This window comes from Ylistrum balloti, unplaced genomic scaffold, assembly GCF_031769215.1.
Source record: "Ylistrum balloti isolate Yb309-2 unplaced genomic scaffold, AGI_CSIRO_Ybal_v1 Utg370458, whole genome shotgun sequence".
Taxonomy (NCBI): Eukaryota; Metazoa; Mollusca; class Bivalvia; order Pectinida; family Pectinidae; genus Ylistrum; species Ylistrum balloti.
In genome coordinates, this window is record NW_026782303.1 from 350,317 (window position 1) to 375,574 (window position 25,258).

At 34.3% G+C, this 25,258-nt stretch overlaps 2 protein-coding genes across 2 annotated transcripts; both read left to right on the plus strand.

Annotated features, from left to right (window-relative positions):
• Positions 1 to 5,433: 5,433 nt before the first annotated feature.
• LOC132555159 (beta-1,3-galactosyltransferase 4-like) lies at positions 5,434 to 7,855 on the plus strand. The gene is made up of 3 exons (XM_060219507.1): positions 5,434 to 5,618; positions 5,730 to 6,102; positions 7,820 to 7,855. Exons 1-3 carry the CDS (start codon positions 5,434 to 5,436, stop codon positions 7,853 to 7,855), a joined length of 594 nt encoding a protein of 197 aa, XP_060075490.1.
• A 10,569-nt stretch (positions 7,856 to 18,424) lies between these two features.
• On the plus strand, positions 18,425 to 23,822 carry LOC132555177 (uncharacterized). The gene is made up of 6 exons (XM_060219531.1): positions 18,425 to 18,500; positions 19,709 to 19,883; positions 20,673 to 20,869; positions 21,458 to 21,539; positions 22,379 to 22,579; positions 23,089 to 23,822. The coding sequence occupies exons 2-6, from the start codon at positions 19,781 to 19,783 to the stop codon at positions 23,250 to 23,252; spliced, it is 747 nt and encodes a 248-aa protein (XP_060075514.1). The 5' UTR covers positions 18,425 to 18,500; positions 19,709 to 19,780; the 3' UTR covers positions 23,253 to 23,822.
• The last annotated feature ends 1,436 nt before the right edge of the window (positions 23,823 to 25,258 follow it).

Genomic DNA, 25,258 nt, shown 5'->3' on the forward strand with positions numbered 1-25,258 from the left:
AATAAAGATAATTAGATTTGTATAATTTGAAAGGAAATATCAGTAGGATCATTGTCAAGTATAATTGCTGTGAATGTGAGAGTAGGACATATAGACAGTAACGGCTGCAGCCATCGTAAGAATCACTAAACATATGTAAGTTTGCAGCACCGTCTGGTCGTAACTTCAACTTTAATTATGAAGATTGTAAAGCGGATATCCAAAACCAATTACTATCATACCTTATTAAGGACTAGCAAACAGTCTCTGGTGTGTGGCCATATCTCTATTGCGCTTGTCACACGTACTAACCTTTCTTCATCAGTGACTTGGAGACGTGGAGATGCAGCAGCCCCATAATTCAACAAAGGATTTAAATACCTATCACTACTTTCTTCTTGTCTTTTATTTGTGGTTGATTTTTATTTCTTTCTTTCTGCTTTTTTAAATGTCGACTCAATTGATTTTCTTTAGTTGGTCCTGTATATTCCAGATATTTCATCAGTGACTTACAAGTGATTTCTAGTTAACAGCCATCTCCCCATTGCTATTGTCGTACGTACTTAAAAGACGTAATGAGTTCTAATCTATAAAAATAACTCACAGGAGAAATTCTTAGAATTACTATTCTCCAAGTATCAGACAAATACATGTTTCGAATATTAATCTCTTTATTTGTTATTTTCTGAGTGTCCATTTAATATCGTTTTATACAACATCGCAATTAAGAAGTTGCTTTTGTATCATCAGCAAATCCTTGTTTGATATTATGATGTCAAAAAGTTTTTTTTATTGAAATTAAAACGATCAATAAACGACGTCATTATTTCACTGTCCCTTAAAACTACTTGATTAATCTTATGTATAGAAACATTGATGATAGCGATGCTCTTCAGCGAAGGTCTATACCGGTAACATGTGTTTTAATCACGGCGAAGATGAGAGGGACCAAAAATTTGTACATCCTAGAAAATTTTCTCCCGAAGTGAAAAGCATGGAGCTTCCAGAAGTGGAAGGCAATGAGCATAGGTCCTCTGCACTTTACCTGTAGCTAATTGTTAATCAAAAGAAGAATTACTGTGATTGCCTTACTAATGAAATGGACATTAAAATTCCTCAAAGTACCACACTATAAACACAAGCACTCAAAACTTCAACCTCACAATAATTGCGCGATCGATCACTCGCTGTAGGGAACCAAATTTTCATCACTTCTTGAAGCATTAACCAGCTAGCAAAAATTTCATTTTATTTTTTTAATACGGTCAAGAATGTCATTGTGGAATGCAAGCTTCGCTCTTTTCAGACACTACAAGACTCATATTATGAAGAAAGGATGGATCTTGATAATACACTTTTCATAGCAGGCATGTTCTCTCATGCCATACATACGTATGATATGTTTATCACAAATAAATTCCATATAACATCGACACTGTTGAAAGATCCTATATATGTGTAAAACATCGTCTGCATCTTATTTAGAAATAATACAACAATATGTTAAGGTTGTTATGAGCAGGTGTCCTAAAATTAGTGATGTAATGAAACAGTGTAAAACAGGAACCTTGAAAATATGAATAAAAAGGAAATAAAAAAAGGATTTGGAAAATAAAGCACAACCATTCAGAAGTGGTTTCAGTTTGAAACATATGTAAAAACGTAGTGTATGTTCCTTTGACGTGTCCACATGTTGTTACGTAGCAAAGATAAGTTATCAAGTTACATTATTTGTTAGTTTTAATAAACTATTATAACAATTTGTCCATAAAGACACACACGTGAATAGCACCTTTTAATGATTTGGAGTTAGATGCAGTATAACCAAACAATGAATGAACTTGATCATACAGCTGTTGCTAAGGACTTTGAAGCCTATAAGGCTACTGAACAAAATCTCGAAGAGATCGAAAGAAAAGTGAAAATCTAGACGTGGAGGTGCAGCAGCCCCATAAGTAAATAAAGGATTTAAATACCTATCACTACTTTCTTCTTGTCTTTAATTTGTGGTTGATTTTTATTTCTTTCTTTCTGCTTTTTTAAATGTCGACTCAATTGATTTTCTTTAGTTGGTCCTGTATATTCCAGATATTTTATTTGATAAGTTCATTATCTTACACACCTAGCTCTTTGTCAACAATCATTTATCGTTATATGCATCATGTACTATGTATTGCTAAAAGTTTTAAAAATGGTTAGAAATTATTTTTGAAAAAATCTGAATCGTCATATGCATATACTATGTATTGCTAAAACTGAAAAAATGAATAGAAAAAAAATAAAAATGCAATTTAAACTGACGTAAAATTGTTCAAACAATGAAATCACAAAATGATATACGGTCTTTAAAACACAGTGTAATCATTCATCTAAATTCTATGACCTTCCTCCCAAGATAAATACTAAAGTACATTCACTTTTAATTCTTTGATAAGTATATAAGCTAAACAAATCTGGTTAATTAATTCAAATCACCAATTAACTCAATGCCCTTAATTCCATACCTATGTTCGTTTGATCTTGTACTCTTTCAGTGCTAACAATGTGATTTATTTTTAGACGCCATTGTTGTTGTCCGTGCTGGCTTTACAATAGTCACCAATCAAATCTGTAATCTTATATACTACTATAGAAGATGAGGTTGATCAAGTGACGTCAGCGATGTTTCAGTGATTAATGCTTTAGTACACAACGACGTGGCGGTCGCTGACCTGTTCACTACTGGTGACGATGCATTATTAAAGTGATTGATGTGTAAGGGGATCCGATTCAGACACGACTTAGTCACGTTTTCTTAACAAGACTTTCGTTATTTTCTTTTAATTAATGAGGAGTTGGCACATGCAATGAAAAATATACAGACGTGATTAGTTATAGTGCAAAGGATACACAAACTTAGAAATGAAGAATACTTACAAGAAGAGTGGGTGTCATCACTACGGATGACGCTGTATGTTATGCATTGTCAGCAAAATTGATTTCAATAACAATCAACAAAACAGACAAAACCACTACACGACGAATTATGATATAAACCATGTTTCCTTGATAAGAATTTTACTGATTTTGTTAAATAATTTCACGCTTAACAAACAAAAAGAATATGTTGTATCTTTATACGACCAACAAATGAATTTAATTTTTTTTAATTCTATATGTTAGACGGATGCAAGTAAATGTTTTTACCTATCTTTTGTCATTTTTTTTTATATTTCAACCGTATACCGCTAGTATAGACCTTATAGTCTACCATATCATTACAAGTACTGACCTCTATCAAACGACCCAGACGTTTGTCTCACTGATACTGTTAATCCCCTATATTTCACGAATATCATGCTTTGCGAACTTGCACCTTCTGTCATATTCGCAAATACATGATTTCGCGAGCGGTGATCTAGAAATGACTTTCTATTTGCAGAATGATAGGCTTTTAGATATATGGATTCCGATATTGATAACCAAATCAATATGGATGTCATCAAGAGTTATTGCTGTACAAAATGATCGTTAGGGATTTGAATTTGCGACTGACTCTGCTTGCGTTTTAATGCTGAAATAAACCCAACGCGAAATATAAGTGATTCACAGTGTTTCGCGGAATGTGGACAACTATTCACGATAACTGAGATGTTTGTAAATTGTTGCCCTGATAGAAAGAGTACATCATAGAAATTTGAAAATAGACACTTACGCCAATAGTTAGATAATGAAAAATTAAATTGTGAAATTCCGTTTCTCTTTATTTAAAATATTTTCTTTATTTTCCTTGGTGTTGTAAATTTCACTTATATTATGCTTATGTCGTTTTTTCAATAATTTGAGGGAAAGATATTTTCTCGCTCATTATCTTTTGTAAAATTTCCTAATTTTCTCCGAAATCACAAATATTACTGTTAATAGACACCGCTCTTTAGACAACAAAAATTGGTAGAGTTTCACAGTTACAAATAAAATAAAGCGTTTTTCAACGAAATCAATCCCACAAAACATAACACAAACGCTTTTTCAAAATATTTCACAAAGTTTAAACGGTAAGTAAGAAAAAATAAGTAAAACATTACTACATGTAAAAAATGGTTTTTCTAGAGAAAATGTTCTTATATATGATAAATGATATCTCAACAAAGAGTAGACATATTCCTTCTGTAATGGTAGCGTGACAACCCAATATGTACGAGAATGAAAATAGTGTTTGATCAAATTAAAACTCTATAACAAGACCTAGGATAAAAATAGGCGCACATTTACTGTGGTTAATTCATTGAGTTCGTGTTAATGGGTTTTATTTTTTATTTTAAATTATCGATCGTCACAGAAGTGCATGCCGTGATTGTGGTGTATATTGTATGTATCTACATATTTGTTGCCTGGCATAATATTGGCATTTATATCAATGATAGAAAATATTGAATTTGTACATCGATTACAGACAGGCTTATGGAAACTGACTTTCATTAATAAGTCATGAGAACTGGTCCTGATACTAAATAGAACCTGGAAGCCACGTGTATGCTAGGTGCCTATTTGTTGTAAAAGTAAAAATAAAAAGGCATTGTATTGATTATTCGGCAAAATGTGTCAAAACTTTACGGTACACAATATCGATTTAACGATAGAAAGCGGTTTGTTTGAAAAATAAATTAATGTGATGAGATGGAACGCTTTCTTATTGTGTGAGTGAAGCTGCAAATGCCGTGCAATACCTCACGAACGTGATAACCTGACATGCCACTAGTACGGCCAAATTACTGTGATGCTTTTCTGGGTGTGAAACTTTGTGTATGCGCATGCGCGCTGGCAAATTTCGGGGGAAAGGTATTGATACAACTTCATAGTATATAAAGTACAAATTAGGTTGGGCTCTACACTTCATCTAGTTAAGACATTCGGATATCTAATATGTTAAACCTTGAAAAAATTAATTTGGACTTTGGAAAATAATTACTGTGTAACTAAGGCAGAATGATTTCATCGTTGTGTGTTGCATCACGCTTGAGGTTACGGTATTACAGTTTTAACAGAATTCACCAAAATGAATTCTGCTATGGTAAGGAGCATCAGCTTGTTTAATCATATGAAACTAACGTTACAATCTACAATTTGAAAAGGATACAGCGATTCCGGATGAGTACATTAACAGTACCAGTGCCCACTGGGGAATTTAGGAGAAGAAGTTTAAGCGGTGATCGAAACTTTCACTTCAAGAGAAAGAAGACATCAAACTCATTAGAACACCCAAGCGTGCTAAATAAGTTAATAACTGGATTTCTCCTTCGGAAAATTATTTTTGCTATGATCGTTATATTTGTGGTGTTAGCATATTTCTCTGTCAGCCTAACCATTTCTTACAGAGATATGTCGACAGGTAAAGAGAGTATGGACTCTGATATGGATTTGTGTTCCTTGACTGCAAAATCTGCTAATATCTACAACGATATAAAACGGGTTAAAATGACGGGAAGATTGGCTGAGTTGTCTTATATTCGTGCGAGAGAAGATCTCCTACAGAGCTTTGATTTCACTAAAAAGCATAAAAGTCCATTTGAAAATGCGTCATATCCGACGAAAGGAGATATGCGTGTTATCTTACAACGACACAAGGAAGGGAAAACGACAGACGAGGAAAAAATAAATAAGTACCCATTTTCCTTTATATTAAATCCGTCTGGTCAATGTGATGAAACTCCAAATTCTGAACAAAATATTTATTTGTTGTTTATAATTAAATCATTATCATCACATTCAAGGAGAAGAAATGTCATTCGGAATACTTGGACTAACAACACCTTCATCAACGGGTACACAGTTAAGAGAATATTTATCTTTGGTCAAGGTAACGATAGCAACGATGTTAATGCAGCATTGAAATCCGAAGCTGCCTTATTCGGAGATATATTACAAATGAATTTAGTGGACAGCCACCGTAATAGCACGTGGAAATCACGTGGTGGATTGAAATGGGCTTCAGAAAACTGTTTTGGTGCGAAATACGTGATGTTAGTGGATGATGATTATTATGTGGCGACTGATTTGGTGATTCAGCTTCTGGAGTTTACTGGTAAACTAGACAACTTGTATATGGGCGTGGTTAACTGGCGACCTTCACCCTTCAGGTCAAAGGTTAGTAAATGGTATATTTCGCCCGAGGAATATCCCTACCCAGTCTATCCTGCGTTCGTAAGTTCAAGTGCTCTTCTGATGTCTATGGATTTCGTTATAAACTTTAATATAGCCAGCATGTATACGAAACATTTTATATTTGATGACGTATTTCTTGCAATTGTGGCTTCCAAATTAAACGTTTCCCCTATAAGCAATAAACTATTTTATCGCGGGAATATTCCATACATCAATAAATTATTTGAAACCACACTTGCCTGTCACGGCTTTGATACACCAACTGGTTTATACAATGCATGGATGATACATATGTTGGTGAGGTGTTATGGACGAAATATTGTCAATCATTTTCTGATGAAAACAGGTAACCGACGATCAAATCTGCCCGATCTTGGACGTTTATATAGAAGTTGAGATCGAGCATTCAACCCATCTGTATTTTTCCACCTTTTAAGAAAAGATTTTGTCTTGGCTTCAGCATTTTGGCTAATTTACAAGAAATGATAATAATTATAATTATAGTAATAATCATCTATATATCATATCCTTATATTCACAATTTCAAATCCAATTATTTGACAATAAAACAACAGAAAACACAGATATATCAGCGGAATATTAATTTAAAAACGACAAAAAATATGATCAAAAGTGAGATTTTCGCGGAGACTCGTAAAATAAGGAATAAGTATTCCGAAAGCGTTAAAGTATTCTACTCAATCGAAAGCATCCGCAAATTCAATTTACTCATGTCACGTTCTGAAATAAGAACAGCGATATCACCAAGGGTATTAACGAGCGTCGGGCACATGTAAATTTATATTACACTACTGCGGCATGTAAACACTATACCGTTTGGAAGATTAGATTATGCTGCTTAGAAACGTACACAAATTGCATTAGGGAAATCAATATCTCACTTATATCATACAGCTTGGTAGAAAATTGTCCTCTGTTGCTCTCATTGTAGAAAAAGATGGAGATAAAGCCGATGTAGATATATCTATCGTATTCTTGATTTTCAAATCTGGTAGGTATTAATAATGGATATGGTCAATAATTGTGTCATTGAATGACAAGATATCAATATATCTAAAAATGATATAAAACGATTTTTGTAACCTCCTCAACATCTTTTTATTTAATTCATAACATAAGAAATGTTCTGATTACAAAACTGCCTGTTCATTTTAAAAGCCCTTTCCAATGATATTTCAATATTTATAAAGCTACAAAAATATATCAATACAACTCATAAGGAAATATGTATCGTACATGTGTCTTTGATAAGTGTATATTTCCTTGTTGAATACTAGAAATTATGTTTGTTCTAAGTACAAAACGTTTACGATTCAGTACTCGGAAAAATCATTGCTGTCGGCAAGATCATTTTTGATTGTATAATAATCTCAGTGTTTGTCTGCAAAATGATTTACTAAAGATCAAATTTGTTAAATCAACAATCACTTATTTTCATGAAGTTATCATGATAGCAGTATACAGATGCTACTGTTATATAGTACAACTAACATTTTAAGCCTTCTGGGATTTTCTGTTTTGTATAAAAGTGTACATTACATGATTCAGTTTTGAGAAGGTAGTAAATAATTTATTTTAACCAATAGAAAATTTCACAATTTTCTTAATTCAAGAGATTCATGAACATAGCACAAAGGAAGAAACATTCGTATTGTACTTTGTATTTGTTTTTAAACAGATACGGAAACTTTCAAATCTTAAAAAGAAACCATGATGACTGAAAGGATCTGTGTGTTTACAGATAATGAATATTTAAGAAGCAAAGTGGCTCGACCTATATCCGTATTTTCAGACAATTGCTTTGTATCGATCTTTTAAAAGGCATTTTGAATTATACATCTTTAAAGAAAATATCCTCTGCGTTCCTGTGATACACTAGAGATATAGAAATTAGTATGTATTTACAATTCAGTTTGATTTGCGTAGGGATTATGTCATGGATGTTCACGAACGCTACAAAAATGTGTATTCATAATGTGAAACATTTCAATAAAGTCATACTTATTTTCAAATCATTTGAATTTGTTATTTCTACGAATCATGCTTCATCCCAAAATGATAACACCACCAATAGCACAACGTCTGAAAATACTAAAAGCACCTTCAAAATGAATGCATATTTCAAATTTGTATACATGTATATTGTTTAATAAAAAAATCAGCGATTAAAATCTATCCGACAACATTTCTGGCTTTTAAATGTTGATTAATGATTCACGGTCTTCCTTTTCAGAATCACGTCATTTAAGTAATTCAGGAGAAACCGTGAAAAATGGCGTTATATATGAGTAGTGAAAATACACACACACAAAAGTTATTGTCATTTTAATGGACAAGCATCGATACATTTCTTGAGTTTGTAAGAATTTCTGGAATGCTTAACGAAATGAAATACAGCAACCGGCAAAACTATTTTTACTTTTCAGGGCATTGGGGAAATGAAGAATGTATGGCATGTCGTAATACCATCTTTTTGCTTCACAAGACGCTGTTTACGATTTTCCAATGACAAAATCCTAGAGAGAGAGTAAAACTCAGAGAAAACAATTTGTAAACTTGCTTTTATATTATCATACAAAAGTTGTTCACAGTTTAGGAAACTGTCGTTAAATAACTGAATTGCAAAATATAATTCTATTATTCACGGTAGCAGCACACAGTGTGCAAGTTATAATCTTATGAAGTAATGAAGTTGAGGTTGCGTATAGAGAGACTTTAGGATGAAATGTCTGTAAAAAAACAACAAGAAAATACTAACATGTCAACGTAATCCAAACTCAAATTCAAATAAGACTAGGGCAAAATATAAACAAAAGAAAGATTTACACGGAGAATCCTGGAAAAATACAAGAAGATTAAGACTAGGTGTCCCAGAAGAGTAAGCGTCTTCTGTTTTATCGACGATACCTGCTATGTAAACCTTGGTCAATAGTAAATAATATCACGTTATCAAATGAGAACAAGGTATACAACAATGGAACCATCAGGCAAACTAACGAGCATCAAACACGTCCTTCTCGTAGTGCCCCTTTTGCAGAATATTCGTTCATTTCTGATGTCAATTTCAGGTCAGCTGCATATAATATTCCATTCAAAACATCAGATTTTATGTGTGCTCATCGTCAAAGTGGGGGAGGGAAGTGAAATTATCAAATTTTCAATAAAACTTCCATTTACCAAGATTTAAAAACGAATCGTTATTTATATTTGGCAAATAACAGACCTTAAATAACTCCGGAGGGCCTGATCAAATCACCTCTAATAGGTGACATTAGTGCATTTTCAATTTTAATCTGATTTTTACCGGAGAATGTTTTTTTCTGATTTTGATGGAAACACTTTGAATGTCTTATCCTTCGTTGTATATCTAAGAAACTATTGTAAAACAGTTGTAGTTTTAGGCCTCAATTTCCACCATTGTGTTGTGCAGTAGTATTGCAAACTATTTGTGAGCTGGCTTGAGCTGAACTGAAATGGAAACAGTCGTGTAAAAGCGTAATACACATAGAAAGCTTCAAGTAGTCGATTGAAACCTGTATGCTTTAGTTTAATTAATTGTTTCGCACTTCCGTGTCTCACTCTAAAGTTGTATTAAAAGGCATTATTAATATGCATCTCTTTTTCAAGAATCTTCACGAAGATTGCAGATGCCATGTTTTATATTACTTGACTTTTCTCTAAAATTATTAGAAATATAGAAATTACGAAATCTAATTAATTATGGGGTTAATGCACCTCCCCATATCAATTTTGACATTTATTTCGGTGCAAATACGCGGTTGTGGACTATGATGGAACGTGAACATATCCAGATAGATATACTGAGGAGGAAGACTATTGGAAATTTGTATCGCCACTGACGTGATCTCAATGGGAAAAATCATATTTCCTTGTTCAGTATAAAGGTACATGCTCTTTAGCATACATGGTAATTCTTTTTCGTTAATTTCTCTATAAGATTTATTTATTAAGCAACAATTGCGAAACAAGTTATTTCAACTAAACCGATTGCTAACCACTCTTGTTGTCCTAGACGTAAACGAGAGAGTGATCTTTGTGTTGTTGGAAACCGAAGTGCTCGTGGGAAACCTATGTGGTTGGCAGGTGACACCCTACCTTTTAACGTCCGTGCGGAAAATCCAACCCCAGAATTGAAAGGCGAGTGCATTACCACTACGCCACCCGACAACTCTTTTGCTGATGTCGTTTGTGTCTTCTGAGGACGAGTGTCATCTATAAAGATGATGACGCTCACCATTCGGGAAAAATCATGCATGGTTTTAAGGCTCTCCGAGTAACTGTTTCTTTGTGCATTGTTTGCCTTCCTGTCATCGATTTGGTGTTTGAATTAAGATTCTCTCGACGTATCAATATTTTCTGAGATAATGGAGTCTAGTTCTCTACAGTGCTATATTAAATACAGACTTTTATGTGTCAGTGTATTAAACACAGTTGTTCATCATTATTATTTCAGCTCCCTCTCTTACTACAAAGGATAATTACCATACACAGCAACGATGTAAGGGCTTGGAGCACTGGGCCTACATCTTCTCGGAGTCACTGTTTTTATTACTATGTTGATCAATAATTCATCCTTGTAGCAGTCAAAAACAACTCAATCGATCTATTTTTGAATACCTATACAATCCCGTGGTATTTGGATACTGTGTTTGGTACATACCGTGTCTGTTGTGCTAAATTAACAATAGCACGGAATATACTGGCGAGCCATTCCGGTGTTTTCCTTGACCCCTGTAACAGAGGACTTCTTGACTTTGATTGTCCAGGATTTGGTAACCAGTCATGGGGATAATGTAAACATATCGTGCGATCTTCAACAAACAAACAAGTAATAATGATTGTCTGAGACACTTGTTTTCGGGGTGGCATTGTACCTTACGTCGGGAAGACGTCTGATCTGGTAATTACGATGGTAGACTACACTATATACAAATAAACACCATCTATTCGATAGGCATTGGTTTAGTGCTTTAAAGTTCCAGAGTGACGGTAGCCTCATTAATTATTAAATAAGGTAGAGATAACCACTTCAACAACTTTTACAGATAGTTAGAATTATTCTGACGTTCTAATAGAATTTCTTATGACAAGAGAGTAAGCAACCCATACCTTGATCAACATTCTAGCAATAATTGTAGAAAGAAACAAGAAAATCTACATGTTTGTGTGCATTTCAAAAGTCCAGAAAAGTCATATTCTGTTTTATATTCGTTATCACTTCCATAATAGTAAAGTAAATCGGTGTACAAGATTTCATTAATCTTAATTAATAGAACGCCTGGACATCGATTGTTATTTGGAATACTAGTTCAATATTTTCACTTTTTTAAAAATCGTTAGCAATATTTATTGATATGTCAATTCGCATTATAAAATAAAATTCCCAGCTGATTAATTTACTCACTTATCCGCCTTATAGTATAATTTAAATTCGACCCATTGTTATTTTTCACGATGACCAATTGTGACAATTGTGATTCTCCACGATCACCTCCTAGATTTCAACATTAGGTGCATAGCCTCATTGACGAGTCCTAGAAGGACGAAACAGCTGTATGATGTAGCATCACTGACGAGTCCTAGAAGGACAAAACAGCTATATGACGTAGCATCACTGACGAATCCTAGAAGGACGAAACAGCTGTATGATGAAGCATTAGTGACGAATCCTAGAAGGACGAAACAGCTGTATGATGCAGCATCACTGACAAATCCTAGAAGGACGAAACAGCTGTATGATGTAGCATCACTGACGAGTCCTAGAAGGACGAAACATCTGTATGATGCAGCATCACTGACGAATCCTAGAAGGACGAAACAGCTGTATGACGTAGGATCACTGACGAGTCTTAGAAGGACGAAACAGCTGTGGGATGTAGCCTCAATGACGAGTCCTAGAAGGACGAAAAGCAGTATGACGTAGCATCACTGACGGGTCCTAGAAGGACGAAACAGCTGTAGGATGTAGCATCACTGACGAGTCCTAGAAGGACGAAACAGCTGTAGGATGTAGCATCACTGACGAGTCCTATAAGGATGAAACATCTGTATGATGCAGTTTGATTCATTATCTAAAAGTATCTTGTTATGTATTTGTATTGAAATGTGCTTTATACGTGTGTGCCTCTTGTTCTGTCCTTTCATTCGGTTATAAAGTTAGTGACAATATAAAAATGTTACAATACTTTTGAAAAATCCCAAACGAAATTATTGCACAAGATGCATTGTAATTTTTCTAATGTCGCTCCCTATGGACCCAGGGTCTGGAATAATCTATAAACTGGTACGAAGGCGATCAAGATAATCAATAAATAACTGATCGATAATTCTCTTAAATACATCGCATTATCTAGATTTTCACAGACCAAAATACACATAAGTACATGATTGAATAAGCGATTATAAATTGTGATGATAACGATAATCGTTAAGTTATGGTTATCTTTTCGGCATAAGCTGGCCTCGAAATCGATAAAGCGATGATAAGCTATCGATAATAGAATTTTTTACATGTGCAAAACAAAACAGTCATGTGCCTCGGAAGGGGTGATTGGTTTTTTATTCACTGATAATGTCAATCTACATTTTCCAAAATATTACCGATGTAATAATGAATTAGTACATTTACCTGAATCACCCTGGCTTTCTGAAAATGATTTTTAAAATGGTTGTGGTGTGAAATATCAATGTTGTTTTCGTTTGAAAGAAAGATTAATGTAATCCGATTTCAGGTCGATACAACATATCTTCAACTTAATTATTTACAGTAAACCAGTAAGCCTTGACAAATAATGAAGTAGTTGAGAGTTGTTAGACCTGACACTATCTCTGTCCATAAGCGTCATTTGGTTAAATTAATGTCACGATTATACCATAGGTAAAGTGCAGGCTGTCCGTCCAGTAATCCTGCATTGGCTTCTTTGACAAAGATATAAGGTGTATCATACAGAGCGCCATCGACTGTAGGTATGTGCCTGACTTAACGCCTGGTACAGAGTTCTTCAATACTCAATATAGAACGAACCCTAGAGACCAAAGTTCTATGTCACACGGTTCCAGTCTGGAAAAGCTGAACTATTTTTTTTTTTTTTTTTTTTTTTGTATTATTTCTACGTGGAGCTTCAGCTGTCGATAAATGTGTGTCAGGAACCATACACTATTTGTTAAAGAAAGATGTGTTGGGTAAGCGTTTACTAGCAGTAATAAAGTCGTTCTCGTGGTTTTAGAAAACGACTTTCGTAGCAAAAAGTATTATGGTGAAAATGTAGCATTTCATTTTCTTTTAAGTATCGAGTTACCGATAAAACGTGTACATATATTTTGTTTCCAATAAATTTCGAAGAGTTTGAACTCTTTTGATATTAAAGTACATAGTTATTGTAATGGTACCGACAATTTTAATTGTTTCTTTACTTTCTACATCAGCTGCTAAACACGGTCAGCTTTCCGCCAAGCTTTTTGACAACGGGTATCGGTTCTAATTTCCCTATAATGAATTTTCCATGTCTGGATAGCAACATTCTGCAAACACAACTTATGGTATTTACGTGTTGCAGTTGATTCGATATCCATGTGCCTGTTCCCATTGTCGCGATTTTCTTGCGCAAATTCGTCAACTGACGGACAAATTCGTTTTCAAAATATGCAGGTTGACGAGAATTCGGGGTCGCCAGAGTAACCTCATTGAATGACCAAGATTTGCATGGCGGGTGTCGTCGATGAAGTGTAAGACAATTACTCTTCCTTTATACGTATTATTAGACTGTACAAGCAAGAATAACATTTAAAATGGAAGCCCATCCAATGACCATTTAGACAGCATTGGAAACAATGTTGTGATGTCATTTAAATTGTTCCGTGGGCATTCAATGATACAGTAGACACAGAGAAAATGAAACTATTTGGTGATAGTGACTTTTAAAATAGGTCTCATAGCCTTAAATGAAAGTTTCGTAAAACTTTCTGAGCTCAATGGCCATCCATATAGATACACAACTAGTATCAGTAACGAAAGTGAAACGTAGACTCAGAAATAAGTTGTTTTCCATTTCCTACACACGTGTGATTTTGATCCTTTTTCTCGCCGTTTGAAAATGTTACCGAAGTGTTCGGCTGACAACCCATAGGATTAGATAACATTTCTAGACCTAAAAGTAACGTTATAGATTATAGAATAAAATAAGAGATATGTTTTCATACTCAATAGCAAAGAGCCTGAAACAAAGTTACATGAAATGCATAGACCATAGAGATAACAGCACAACTTACCAACCAAGTTCAAGATGAACACACAATTGACACAAAAATAGGTCGGCAACAATCTATAATAAAAAATAAGACATGCCTCTAATTTTTTGTTCGGTTAAATCCCACTGCAGACAGATAGACTCCTCATGTTTTTCATATATTTTTTCTATGAAATTCAAAGTTCAAAACTTAAATTGTCCCAATTTCAGAACAAATGCGTTAGCTGTGTTTAATTCACGTTTTAGCATGCCTGTTACTATCGTACATTCTACAGATAAAGAACAGTTTAATATGAAGACGGCTATTAAACAGAATATGATCTAACACTCGCCCCTAAAGGGCCCCACTTATGAAATCAACGTCACTCAACCTTATATCACAGTTCTATATTCCTGGGTAGTACTTTCCAAAGGCCTTACTGAAATCAAGATATAATGATATTGTTGTAAACGCATCCTTCTAAGTGAAGCTGCATTTAGCAATAAGGAATCCAGGCTAGACATTTGTTGCATATAGTTGCTGTTTAATAGTTATTTTCCTTATAACAGATATTGGTTCGTGAGGAAAGGGGTCTTAAATTTCGAGAAAAGCGGTTTAATGAGAAATCAAAGCTAGCCTGTCCTTGATATCTGTGAAAATACAAATTTGTAATACTTAGTAGCTGTTACGACGATGTATTGATTAAAGAATCTTAGTAAGAGAGCTTGAACCGGATCATTATCTGTAGAACGAATAACATTTCCGATTAATTTCAATATTTTTTTCTGTCAGTGATATAGCTCTCGTTTTTTTCAGATGTTGTTACAGAAAACGACGTCTATTCACTCAGTTTTACTGACTTTTAAAATGTGGTTACACTGGACTCTATATCAGATTAACTACATGTCAAGATATAGACAGAACAAGGATCACGTGTCTCTATGTCACATTGACTACACGTCAATATATAGACAGAACAAAGATCACGTGTCTCTATATCACATTGACTACACGTCAATATATAGACAGAACAAACGGATCCCTGGTCTTGTCGACGGAAATGCTTTGGTAATAGCACAACAATTTTGCTTTGTTACAGTGTAGCTTATCCACTGATTGAGAAAAAGGTAACCATATTTCTATTGGTGTGCGAATTTGGGAACGACAAATATTCATTTCATAGTATTGAAATCAGATTTTAAATTTTCTTTCATTGTTTAAGCCCTATGAATCAATAAGAATTATATGCCCATATTTGGTCATACTCCACTGTAGAGAAAGGATCTATATTAACTTTTGTGTCTTATGTATAGCCGTCATGAGCCACAAGTTCCTTAAAACATAGTTATATGTCAGTGATGAAACGGTGTCATTGGGGATGACTTTGCTAGAGATTAGTGCCCAACTGTGATTGTAGAAATATCGTTGCTAATATTCGATCCACGACAAGATTTCTGATAATCTGGAGCTAGAGTACAAACCGTACAAACAAGATTTGTACGGTTACATGCATATACATCCTTCATGAAATGATATCCCCTTTTACATATTTCTCAGTTACAATGAAACTTTCCCTGATTTTGTCTGTACGTCCTTGCAATCCAGACTATTTTGGGTGATGGAGCCACTGACGACACTCTTCGACGGGGACGATATGTTGATTTTGGAAGTTTTGTTGGTACTCTAGCTCGGCATGGGTTCCCATTTATATTATTCAGATACAGGTCTGTAAAAGATTATGGCACTCCTCATTTATTACACTTGATAATTGAATTTCCAGATATTCAACAAAGCTCTGAAGTGCTGTTTAATTACAATTGCGTAATGTCAACCAAAACAGCCTTATTGTGATGCTATGGTGTCATTTTAAAGAGTACGATCTGGATAATATCACGTGACCAAGCGCGACTATGATCGCATCTCTGTTTTCCCGTAGTAAAACTTAAGAGCACCTAGATTGCACCTTAATGTTGAGCGGCACGACCTGGCGCGCAATCAGTTCTCGCTCGAGAAGATTGAGCATCGTTCCTCCCCGCTCTACTCTCGATTGTCACTCGACCATGCGTCCATTCCTCGACCTTGCTCGCCTTTTCGACGTTCTCTGTGCAACATTTTGATCGAGGCTTATTTTTGTTTTTTTAACGTATCTGAAAACTGAGCTACGATCTCTTTTCGGGGAAACCATTCCTCCACCGTGTAACAGCGGGAGACCAAGTCACGCTCTGGTATCGCAGCTCAGTCTTTCTGGAAGCTTTCTCGGTTAAATGACCCTTTTGCTTTAACGGAAGACATATCGCAAGCATCATTTGAGATCAACGATCTTTTTGGTCTTACAATCTCGTCTGAATACCTTGTACCTTTACAAGATTTTGGTGACAGCCATTCCGTCCAAAATAACAGGGTGCCCTAGTTCGGCAGTCCAGCTACCAGGATGAACGTTCCCCCTGCTCCAACTGCTTGAGCTCATCTAAACCTTGACATAAACCCTAGATCCTATGTCCTCCTGTCAACACCAACCACGCTTACGGAATCAGACATAGAAAAGTACCTCCTTCATCTACGAATGATTGGACAAATTATGAAATTATAATCAGGATTTACGTAACAAGTTATAAAAAGCATTAAGATTTGTAGTTATACTTTCTCTGGTTCTACCAGGTAACTAGTTTGAGTTTCCCAAGTGTTCCCAGTCCTTACCAGCAACATTTTGAACACTTGCAAAGCTATAGAGCTTTCATTAAGTTAGTTAATTCATGGCTGGGCAGCTTCAAAATGTTAAGTTATGATAACTTGTGCTACCTTAACATTGTCTGCTTTCCTGAAATTATATAGAAAATAGTTTTTACTCATAAGATTCCTATAGAACTTTGTTAAATTGTATTCAAATTTTAGTGTACTTCCCTGACCATGATCTTGAACCTAATTATATTAAAGGAATAACTGTCATAATTATCAATTAATTAAATGTGATGATCTCTTTGGAATCTTTTCCAATTTCTTAGTATTAAGATTATAAAATGCCAAGACAAAGGACAAAATCAAAATCTGAAAATATATATTATCTAAATATGGTAACTTTGCCCATTTATCAGACATTTTTCAACATTATCTAGAAGCCTTTCTGTAGAAATTTTTCAATGTATTGTTAAATTTTGAAATCGAAGTCAGTTTCACATGTACTTTTGATATCTAGTAGTGTATGATGAATGTGTCAATAATAAGAGACCCTGAGCCTTTGGGGACGCTAAGCTACTCGCAGTCAGTGACCACATTACCAAGACTGACTGAACTCATTATCCATGAACCCCATCATGATATGTTTAACATACATGTTTAACGTTGCCTTTCCTGTCTTATTCGCACCCCTGCTCTCTTGATGGATTTTTTGTTTTTATTTTTGTTTTTTCAATTTAAGAAACAAAAAATTCTTATATATTTTCACACAATTTTGTGTATACCAATTTTATTAACAACCCGTTTTAAGTTTTAAGTTCTGATATATATTAAATATCTTAAATACTATATAGCTACAGTGTAAGTCGGATAATGTTCGCAACATCTATACTATTAGTGTGCGTCTCTTGATCGATCTTATATTAAGTTGATTTTACAGCGAATTAACTTGAAATTTGTGTCATTTGCAAGTTACATTTTTTTGCAATTATACTCATCCAGACGGAATCGTCAAAATCGTTCGGCAAAACTTTATAATTAAAATAACGTTCTCCTGTCAGTGAGATTCCAAGTTTTGGTAACAGAAAGTCTCAAGAACTCAGTAATCATGAAGGTGCGTAAGATAATTTATATTATGCGTCTCTCTCTGTGTTTTCGAAATCAACAAACAACTGTACTTACAATTGGTCAACTTTACGAACGTCTGTCAAAAATGCCGCAGTGTTTTCTGTTTAAAGGGAGATAATTCTAACTGCTTGGAAAAGTTACTTCCCCTAGATTCACAACAACCGATTTCATTGGTTAATTGAAACAGGAAGCGCCGACTTCAAAGCGACTGATTTCACAAACAACTGCTTACATTTCGGACTGAATGCAAGTTTGTATCAGATAACGAGACAGTCTTCAGAATACATGGGGTTTTAGAAGAAACTGAACAGGTAAGGTTTGATTTTGTTTAATTTTCTCATAACGCAGAAACAGAAAATCCTTTAAAATGAACTCATTAATGTATTTTATTGACAAATTACTATCTATGTATGTATTCACATTGCTGTGCTGTAAAATAGTAATTCCAACATTAAGGTTTATTGTCTTGCCGTATCAAATAGACTTATGGAAATTGAAGCTCTTCGCTGTGGAATGTGTGTGTAGATATGCGAGCTAGAGGGAAATGGGGAGGGGGAGGGGTGAGGGACAGGGTGGCCCTACCCGACCGATCATAAGCACTGGTAAGCGGGTAATTTCTGACTAGGTGCTTGGTACCTTTGTCATACATCGAGTTGAATGCATTCTACACGCCTTGGTAAAGGATTTTTTCGGACTTTCAAGAATAAAATCTAATGTTTTTGTAAAGCAATACCTGTACCATCATATATTTTTTGAGACATCGAAGTATCATACGACTTTCTCTAGTCAAAGGTACATACATTATGTAGGTAATTTTAATCTTTTCAAAACAAACAGTAGTAGAAAAGCTTATAATTTTCTGAATTATTATTCTAACTTTTTGATTATTTATAAGTGTTGATATTTAAAACAAAATGCATGTTTAGTCTCTGGCTGAAAGACTGTCCAATACTGTATTCCAAAATTAAAAGGATTTCATTAAAAATGGCTCACACTAACTACAGCATAGAAGTGAATGGGGTGTAGGTAAATGAGATGAGGTAACAACTGTCAGGAGAGGGAGGCTTCGATGACTTCATGGCTCAGTAAGCAAACAAAAGCTTAGTTTACTAAACCAGGCCCCACTTGTATAAAACATCTCAACTTGAGATTTCCTCAAGTCGAGATTTTCCTCAGCTGATATCTCCTTAAAAACGGCTTGTATGAAATTTTCTCAAGGAACAGGAGGAAGTCATTGGCTAGGATGTCCTGAAATTCCTTGAGGAATTTTTATACAAGATATTTTCAAGGAGATATTAGCTGAGGAAAATCTCAAGTTGAGATGTTTTATACAAGTGGGGCCAGAGACGTATGCACTAGGCCTACATCCTTAAGATTATACAAAGCTAACCAAGTTCCATTATTAATCTTCATGTGGCTAATGCTTGTTACTGTAGACATCTAAAAATCTAAACAAAGAATTTATCAATAAAGATTTGATTTGATTAATTTCATTGTTGATATCTTGTTCAAATTGTAGGTACAAGTACACATGTGAATACAGGTGAAGATCATTTTTCTGAAGTGTGCTATAAGCCTAAACGTGAAGACAATGGCATCCATGACTTTTATGCCTTATGTTGACAAGGAGAATGCTGGCTCTTTAGGAATCCATCCAGGCAAGGGGCAACAACGGACAACATCTGGTCTTGGAGGTGTGTTAAAGACAAAGACTTTGTGATCTTTATGCTAATACACATACTGCTGTGTATATATAGACATCTGTATTTTGTGTGTTTCTGTATCATCTAGTGTATACATAATACATCTATTTGAAAAATAGTACCAGTCAAAATATTTTGTGACTAGTCCTTACCAAAATTATTTTGTCCCACATATAAGACGTGTAGACAATCTGATTTTTCTGAAGATTGTATAAAAGACACACAAGTGAATAGCAATGTTTATTAGTTTTTATTTAGCTACAGTAGAGCCAAAATAATGCAAACAACTGCATCATACAGCCCAAATTTCGAAGCCTATGAGGCAGCTGAGGAATCTCCAAAGGAATCTCCAAACGAAAGAAAAGTCAAAATCTTTATGTGGAGGTGCAGCAGCCCCATAGTTAAATTTTGAAATTTTCAACTATCAGACAACTTAAGAAAAGCTTCAAGTACATTCTGAACCATACCACTATTCAAATGAATGAAAAATTGGCATGCAGGTTACAGCAAACCTCAGGGATTTAGTCCATCAGCAGTGTCTGCCACCTGTTGTCTTAATGATTTTTTGAAATGTATCTTTATTTAGAAGGCATATGCCTGTATTTAAAATCTTGATCAACAATAGTTTTGATGGTATTATATGATAATGTATTAATTATATAAGATACAGTATAGAACTTTTGGGTGTCTATTCTAATCGATGTCAAGTCTGTTCAATTTTTCCTCTACTGTAACAATTGTAAAGTAATTGGTCATATGACAAAATGCATTGTTTTATAGGCAGCAAAGTTTTTGGAAGTTCTTCAAAACAGCTAGTGACGCCAAGGAAAGCCTTGGGCGATGTCAGCAACCGTGGTCTCAGCTTAAACTCTAACTCCAAAAATCTAAAACAACAGAAGCCAGCATTCAAACCACCAGCATCACAACAGAGAAAGGGGTTGAAAGTACAAGGAAACAAACAGAGCAGTATTACACATGTAAGCCTGGTATTGGATATACATAATCACTCTCTATAGCAATGGCATCAGACCTATAAAGGCTGCTTCGACAGAACCAAAGGGACTGTCGAGTTAAGCTGTGTGACAGTCCATTCAAGAGAGATAGCCCGACTTCGGCAACATTAACAATATTTAAATTTTGAAAATTTAGTCAATAATTTGGTAGATATACTGTAAAAACCTATATTTTTGTTGGCTTCAAATTTCATGGTTTAACAAAAAAATTGCATTTTCATTGGCACTTGCTTACAAATGTAAGTATTGCTCAGCCAATCCATTAGTTCTGTAACCCATGCCAAATTTCATATATCAATTTATCATTTCTTAGTGAGATATCAATGTATATTTTTTTTATTTATAATAACCTTGAATTCCACAAAAAGGAATCTCCACAATAATTAATGATCTTGCAGAATATCATGATGTCTTTTATATAATAATCATGCACATTGTCAATATTGTTCATGTAGATATACACTTCTTCCTGTTCTAATCTAATCCCATATTTAAAATCCCAGATCAGGCTTTTGCAGACATAACTACTTCCATTGCTTGCTTCAATTCCAGCCTAAAACAGTGACCAAGGCTGCTCCCACTGAGCCTCATTATGATGAGATTGAACACATACACATTCCCAAGGAAATTGAAGGTATTGTGTTTAAACAAAAATAAGTAACACAAATGTTTAATTGATACAGTAGTAGCTTGCTTGGTTTTTGATGTAATAATCCACGTGATATTTTAGTACAGTATTTGCTGGTTGAAAATATATATGTGTGCCACATTTGCCATAATTGACATGCAAGAACATTGGAAATATGCTGTCATATAACAGATAACATTTCTCTGGAGGATATCAAAGATTTATTCATCTTCTGTAAGATAAGAAGATTAGTGAAGATACCTCGGTGTTAGTGCTTCAACAATTGCCTGATATTTGGATATATCTTGACAATACGCAGCAGAGACATCTGGACATTTAAGTTGGATTAAATGGTGTGAACATCCGTTGAAAGTACAATCAAACATTTATTGGATGACAAATGCTAAAATGTTGTAATTTGCATATAATTATTTTACATTTCTTAAAGCTTAGATCATAGATAAATTATGAACCCCAGTCACGACCAGCAATCAGATAATTATGAATCAATTTCACTCATTAATTATTCAGATGATTCAAACATATTATTGATCAAGATGACAGAAGTTAAAGATGATAAAATTTGGAAACTGCAGCAGTTGCTGTAGAGTATTTGTTTCAAACTAATATACATACTATTTTCTTTAACTAGAACTTTAACTTTTCAGCTCATTATCAATACAATAAATTTTGAAAAACACTTAAGAAAATTTATATATAAGAACACATATTTGTCAAGGAAAATCGACGTGGGCCCTCATAGTCATGGAATTATTGTATCTCTGATAATATTTGTTAACATTAAAATTGTTATTTGTTATCATTGAATATTGATGTTTTAATAGATGACGATTTTGAGGATATTTGGCCAAAGTCTGAGAGAATAAGCTCATATATTTCACAACTGATCAGCTGGCGCCCGCCCTGTCTGTTCAGTCACCTGCCTGATTCTGGTGATGAAACTGATGAAGAGGAGGAGCGAAAAAAGAGAATGGAGAACTTGGACAATGTCTTGGAAAATATGCCCAAACCTCTTTCCACTGTTTGTGAGTAACTACAATCATTTTCATGGGGAGGTTCACAACAAAACCTGCAATGAAACTTTGTCACCATGGTATCATAACATTAATGTAGGTATTAGAATCTTATTCCTAGATGTGATGGTTTAGAGCTGATATTCTGCAATTTCATGGAAGAACATTTTTGTTTTCAGAATGTCAGCCAGCAGCGGAGATAGATTCATCTTGTGCACATACTAGTATTTTATCTGTATTTGATATCTCATACAGACTAGATTGATTATCTTTTTTTATTTCGAATTCTTCTATTCAACTCATTTTAGACTCTGTGCACTGACTTTATGCATCCAAGAGACATTTCCTGTACCAGCATTGTTTTTTTCACATTTATTGAATGTGGTGTAAATGTGCCTTATAGAATGGACGTAACAGAAAATTCAAGTGCTGGGTTGCTCAAGATTCCTCTGTCTCATGTGAGAAAAGGAGAAAATTCCAAACCAGTGGTACATTGCTTATGCTTATATTGATTTTTGTAGGTGATTTACCTGAACTAGATGAGGAAGATCTTTGGGTTCCAGAGCCTGTGGATTCCGTTTCATTTCCATCCAGTGTAGACCTTTGTGAGATATCATTACCCTTGGACGATTCCTTGGATATCCTTCCAAATGTTGGACAGCTCAGAATACATGAGACACCTTGAGTTGGCACTATTCTGATGCATTTGTAGACTTTTATTGTGAATTTCTAAGTCAGATAGGTTTTCAGGAGCCAGACACAATACATCGATCTGTTCTATGGAATTTTATTTCCAAGTTTTTCTACCAAATACGGAAAACAAATTTCACCATTAGTACACTAAAATACAGAAAAAAATGTAACACATGTATACTATCCCATTCAGGAAATCATAGAAACCATAAAATGTAATTTAAATGTTATGATCTAATATCTACGACTGTTGAATTGGTCAAAAATTTAAGTTGTATTTTTTTATATATAGTTAAACAATAGTCAGTCATTTGTTTGGCTGTAGATGACAACCTCTTGATTCCAATCGCTTAGACTTAGTACTTTTTCTAGGCTTATGTGATCCTTTTTTATTCAAAGATAGATGTAATGTTGATCCTTATGACCATATCATTATAATCTCTGTTGAAGGGTAGGTCAGCTTAATATCAAAGTATTGTTTGGTGTTGACCTGCCAACCCACAATATACCCTAGGCTCAAGGAAGTTTATGATTAGATTGATTCCAATTTTGTATCATTGTAAACGCCATTTCCAGAATCTTTGTCTTCACTCATCAGATTTTGTATATAAGTCTTTTTTGTTTCGATGTCATAAACCTTTTTTACTTACCCTCCCCATCATTAAAAGAAATGAATGACTTTGATATATGAGCTGGACAAAAAAGGATGTAAATTTTACCATTTCTTTTTCTGATTAGATCATTGTTTCCCCTGCATAATGACCCAAGTTGTGCAAGGATGGGTCAGTCATTGTTAGACAGAATATGGTATGGGTGGCCTAAAACAGCTTTATTGAACCAAGTTAACGTTAACATTTTATACAATTTCCTGTACATGTATTACATTGTGACCTACAGAAATGCTATTGATACATTAATAGATTTATTTCTCTCAAAAATTTTTCTGGCGGAACAATGTAGATTAAATGAGAGATGAGTAGTGGACATAGGCAGATAAGGTATTTTGTTTTAACTTTTCAGAGTAGGAAATCATATTAGGTCTTTTTGAATGTATGGAAGCCACGGTTAGAAAAAACACAAAAGTTGTAAAGGTATCTCGCTACAACTACATGCTTTACACCTTTTTTATTGGCCTGTTAATGGCAAACTCCAAATTCATAAAGGAATCAAGCTTGCTACAGCTGTATGCTTTACACCTCTTCTATTGGCCTGTCTATGGCTAATTAACAATGGTCTCTCCAGTACCAATATATTACTAATACTGAACAGTTTCCATTTATGGCCTAACATTAAAGTAATAAATTCACATATGAAAATTTATAACAAGAATGTAATGACGCTGGCAAATTACCAGGCAATTTCATTTTATTTTTGTTTCATTTGTGAAAAACTCCCACATGATATCAGAATGATTTTTAGAATCCAAATTCTACATTTCCATTTTTACACTTAAGATACTGCAGTCTAAATCTCTTTGCATCATGTTAGAAAATATTTAAAAGATTACCCAAGGAAACACTTAAGATATTTCTATATGAATTTAGGTACTAGACAAGAGTCAAAAAGGCAGCTACTATTTTTTCATATAGAAGATTTATTGACACCTCATACCTTGTCACATTTACTTGTTTCTTGTGATGACTGTTTAAGATTTTGTGAAAAAAACTGAATTATTGTGTCTTGATTCTGTGGTGTAAAACTCAGCTTTCATCATGTTCATAAGTCATCTGCTGTTGTATCATCCATGATGTTTTAAAACATGTTTTTCCTCTCCGTTTCTCTCACTCTCTCTCCAATGTAAGTTTTTGAATCTTAAAATGATGCATGTAGATTTACATAAACAAAACAAGATGCTTGAAAGATAGTGGTTTAGTGAAATGAAGTGTATTGCCAAACATTTGCAAGATGTTTCATTGAAAATAGTAAGATACGGAATCAAATTTTATTGCAAACAATGAATAGATGTATAATTGAGGCAGATTTTGTATGATTTATTAT

Bases quoted from the DNA above. Each gene is read 5' to 3' on its own strand.
- LOC132555177 (XM_060219531.1), top strand. From the start codon at position 19,781: ATGGCATCCATGACTTTTATGCCTTATGTTGACAAGGAGAATGCTGGC. The intron at 20,870-21,457 runs GTAAGCCTGGTA...CTTCAATTCCAG, and splicing joins AACAGAGCAGTATTACACAT to CCTAAAACAGTGACCAAGGC. The intron at 22,580-23,088 runs GTGAGTAACTAC...TGATTTTTGTAG, and splicing joins CAAACCTCTTTCCACTGTTT to GTGATTTACCTGAACTAGAT.
- LOC132555159 (XM_060219507.1), top strand. From the start codon at position 5,434: ATGACGGGAAGATTGGCTGAGTTGTCTTATATTCGTGCGAGAGAAGAT. The intron at 5,619-5,729 runs GTACCCATTTTC...ATCACATTCAAG, and splicing joins GACGAGGAAAAAATAAATAA to GAGAAGAAATGTCATTCGGA. The intron at 6,103-7,819 runs GTTAGTAAATGG...GTTTTTAAACAG, and splicing joins CTTCACCCTTCAGGTCAAAG to ATACGGAAACTTTCAAATCT.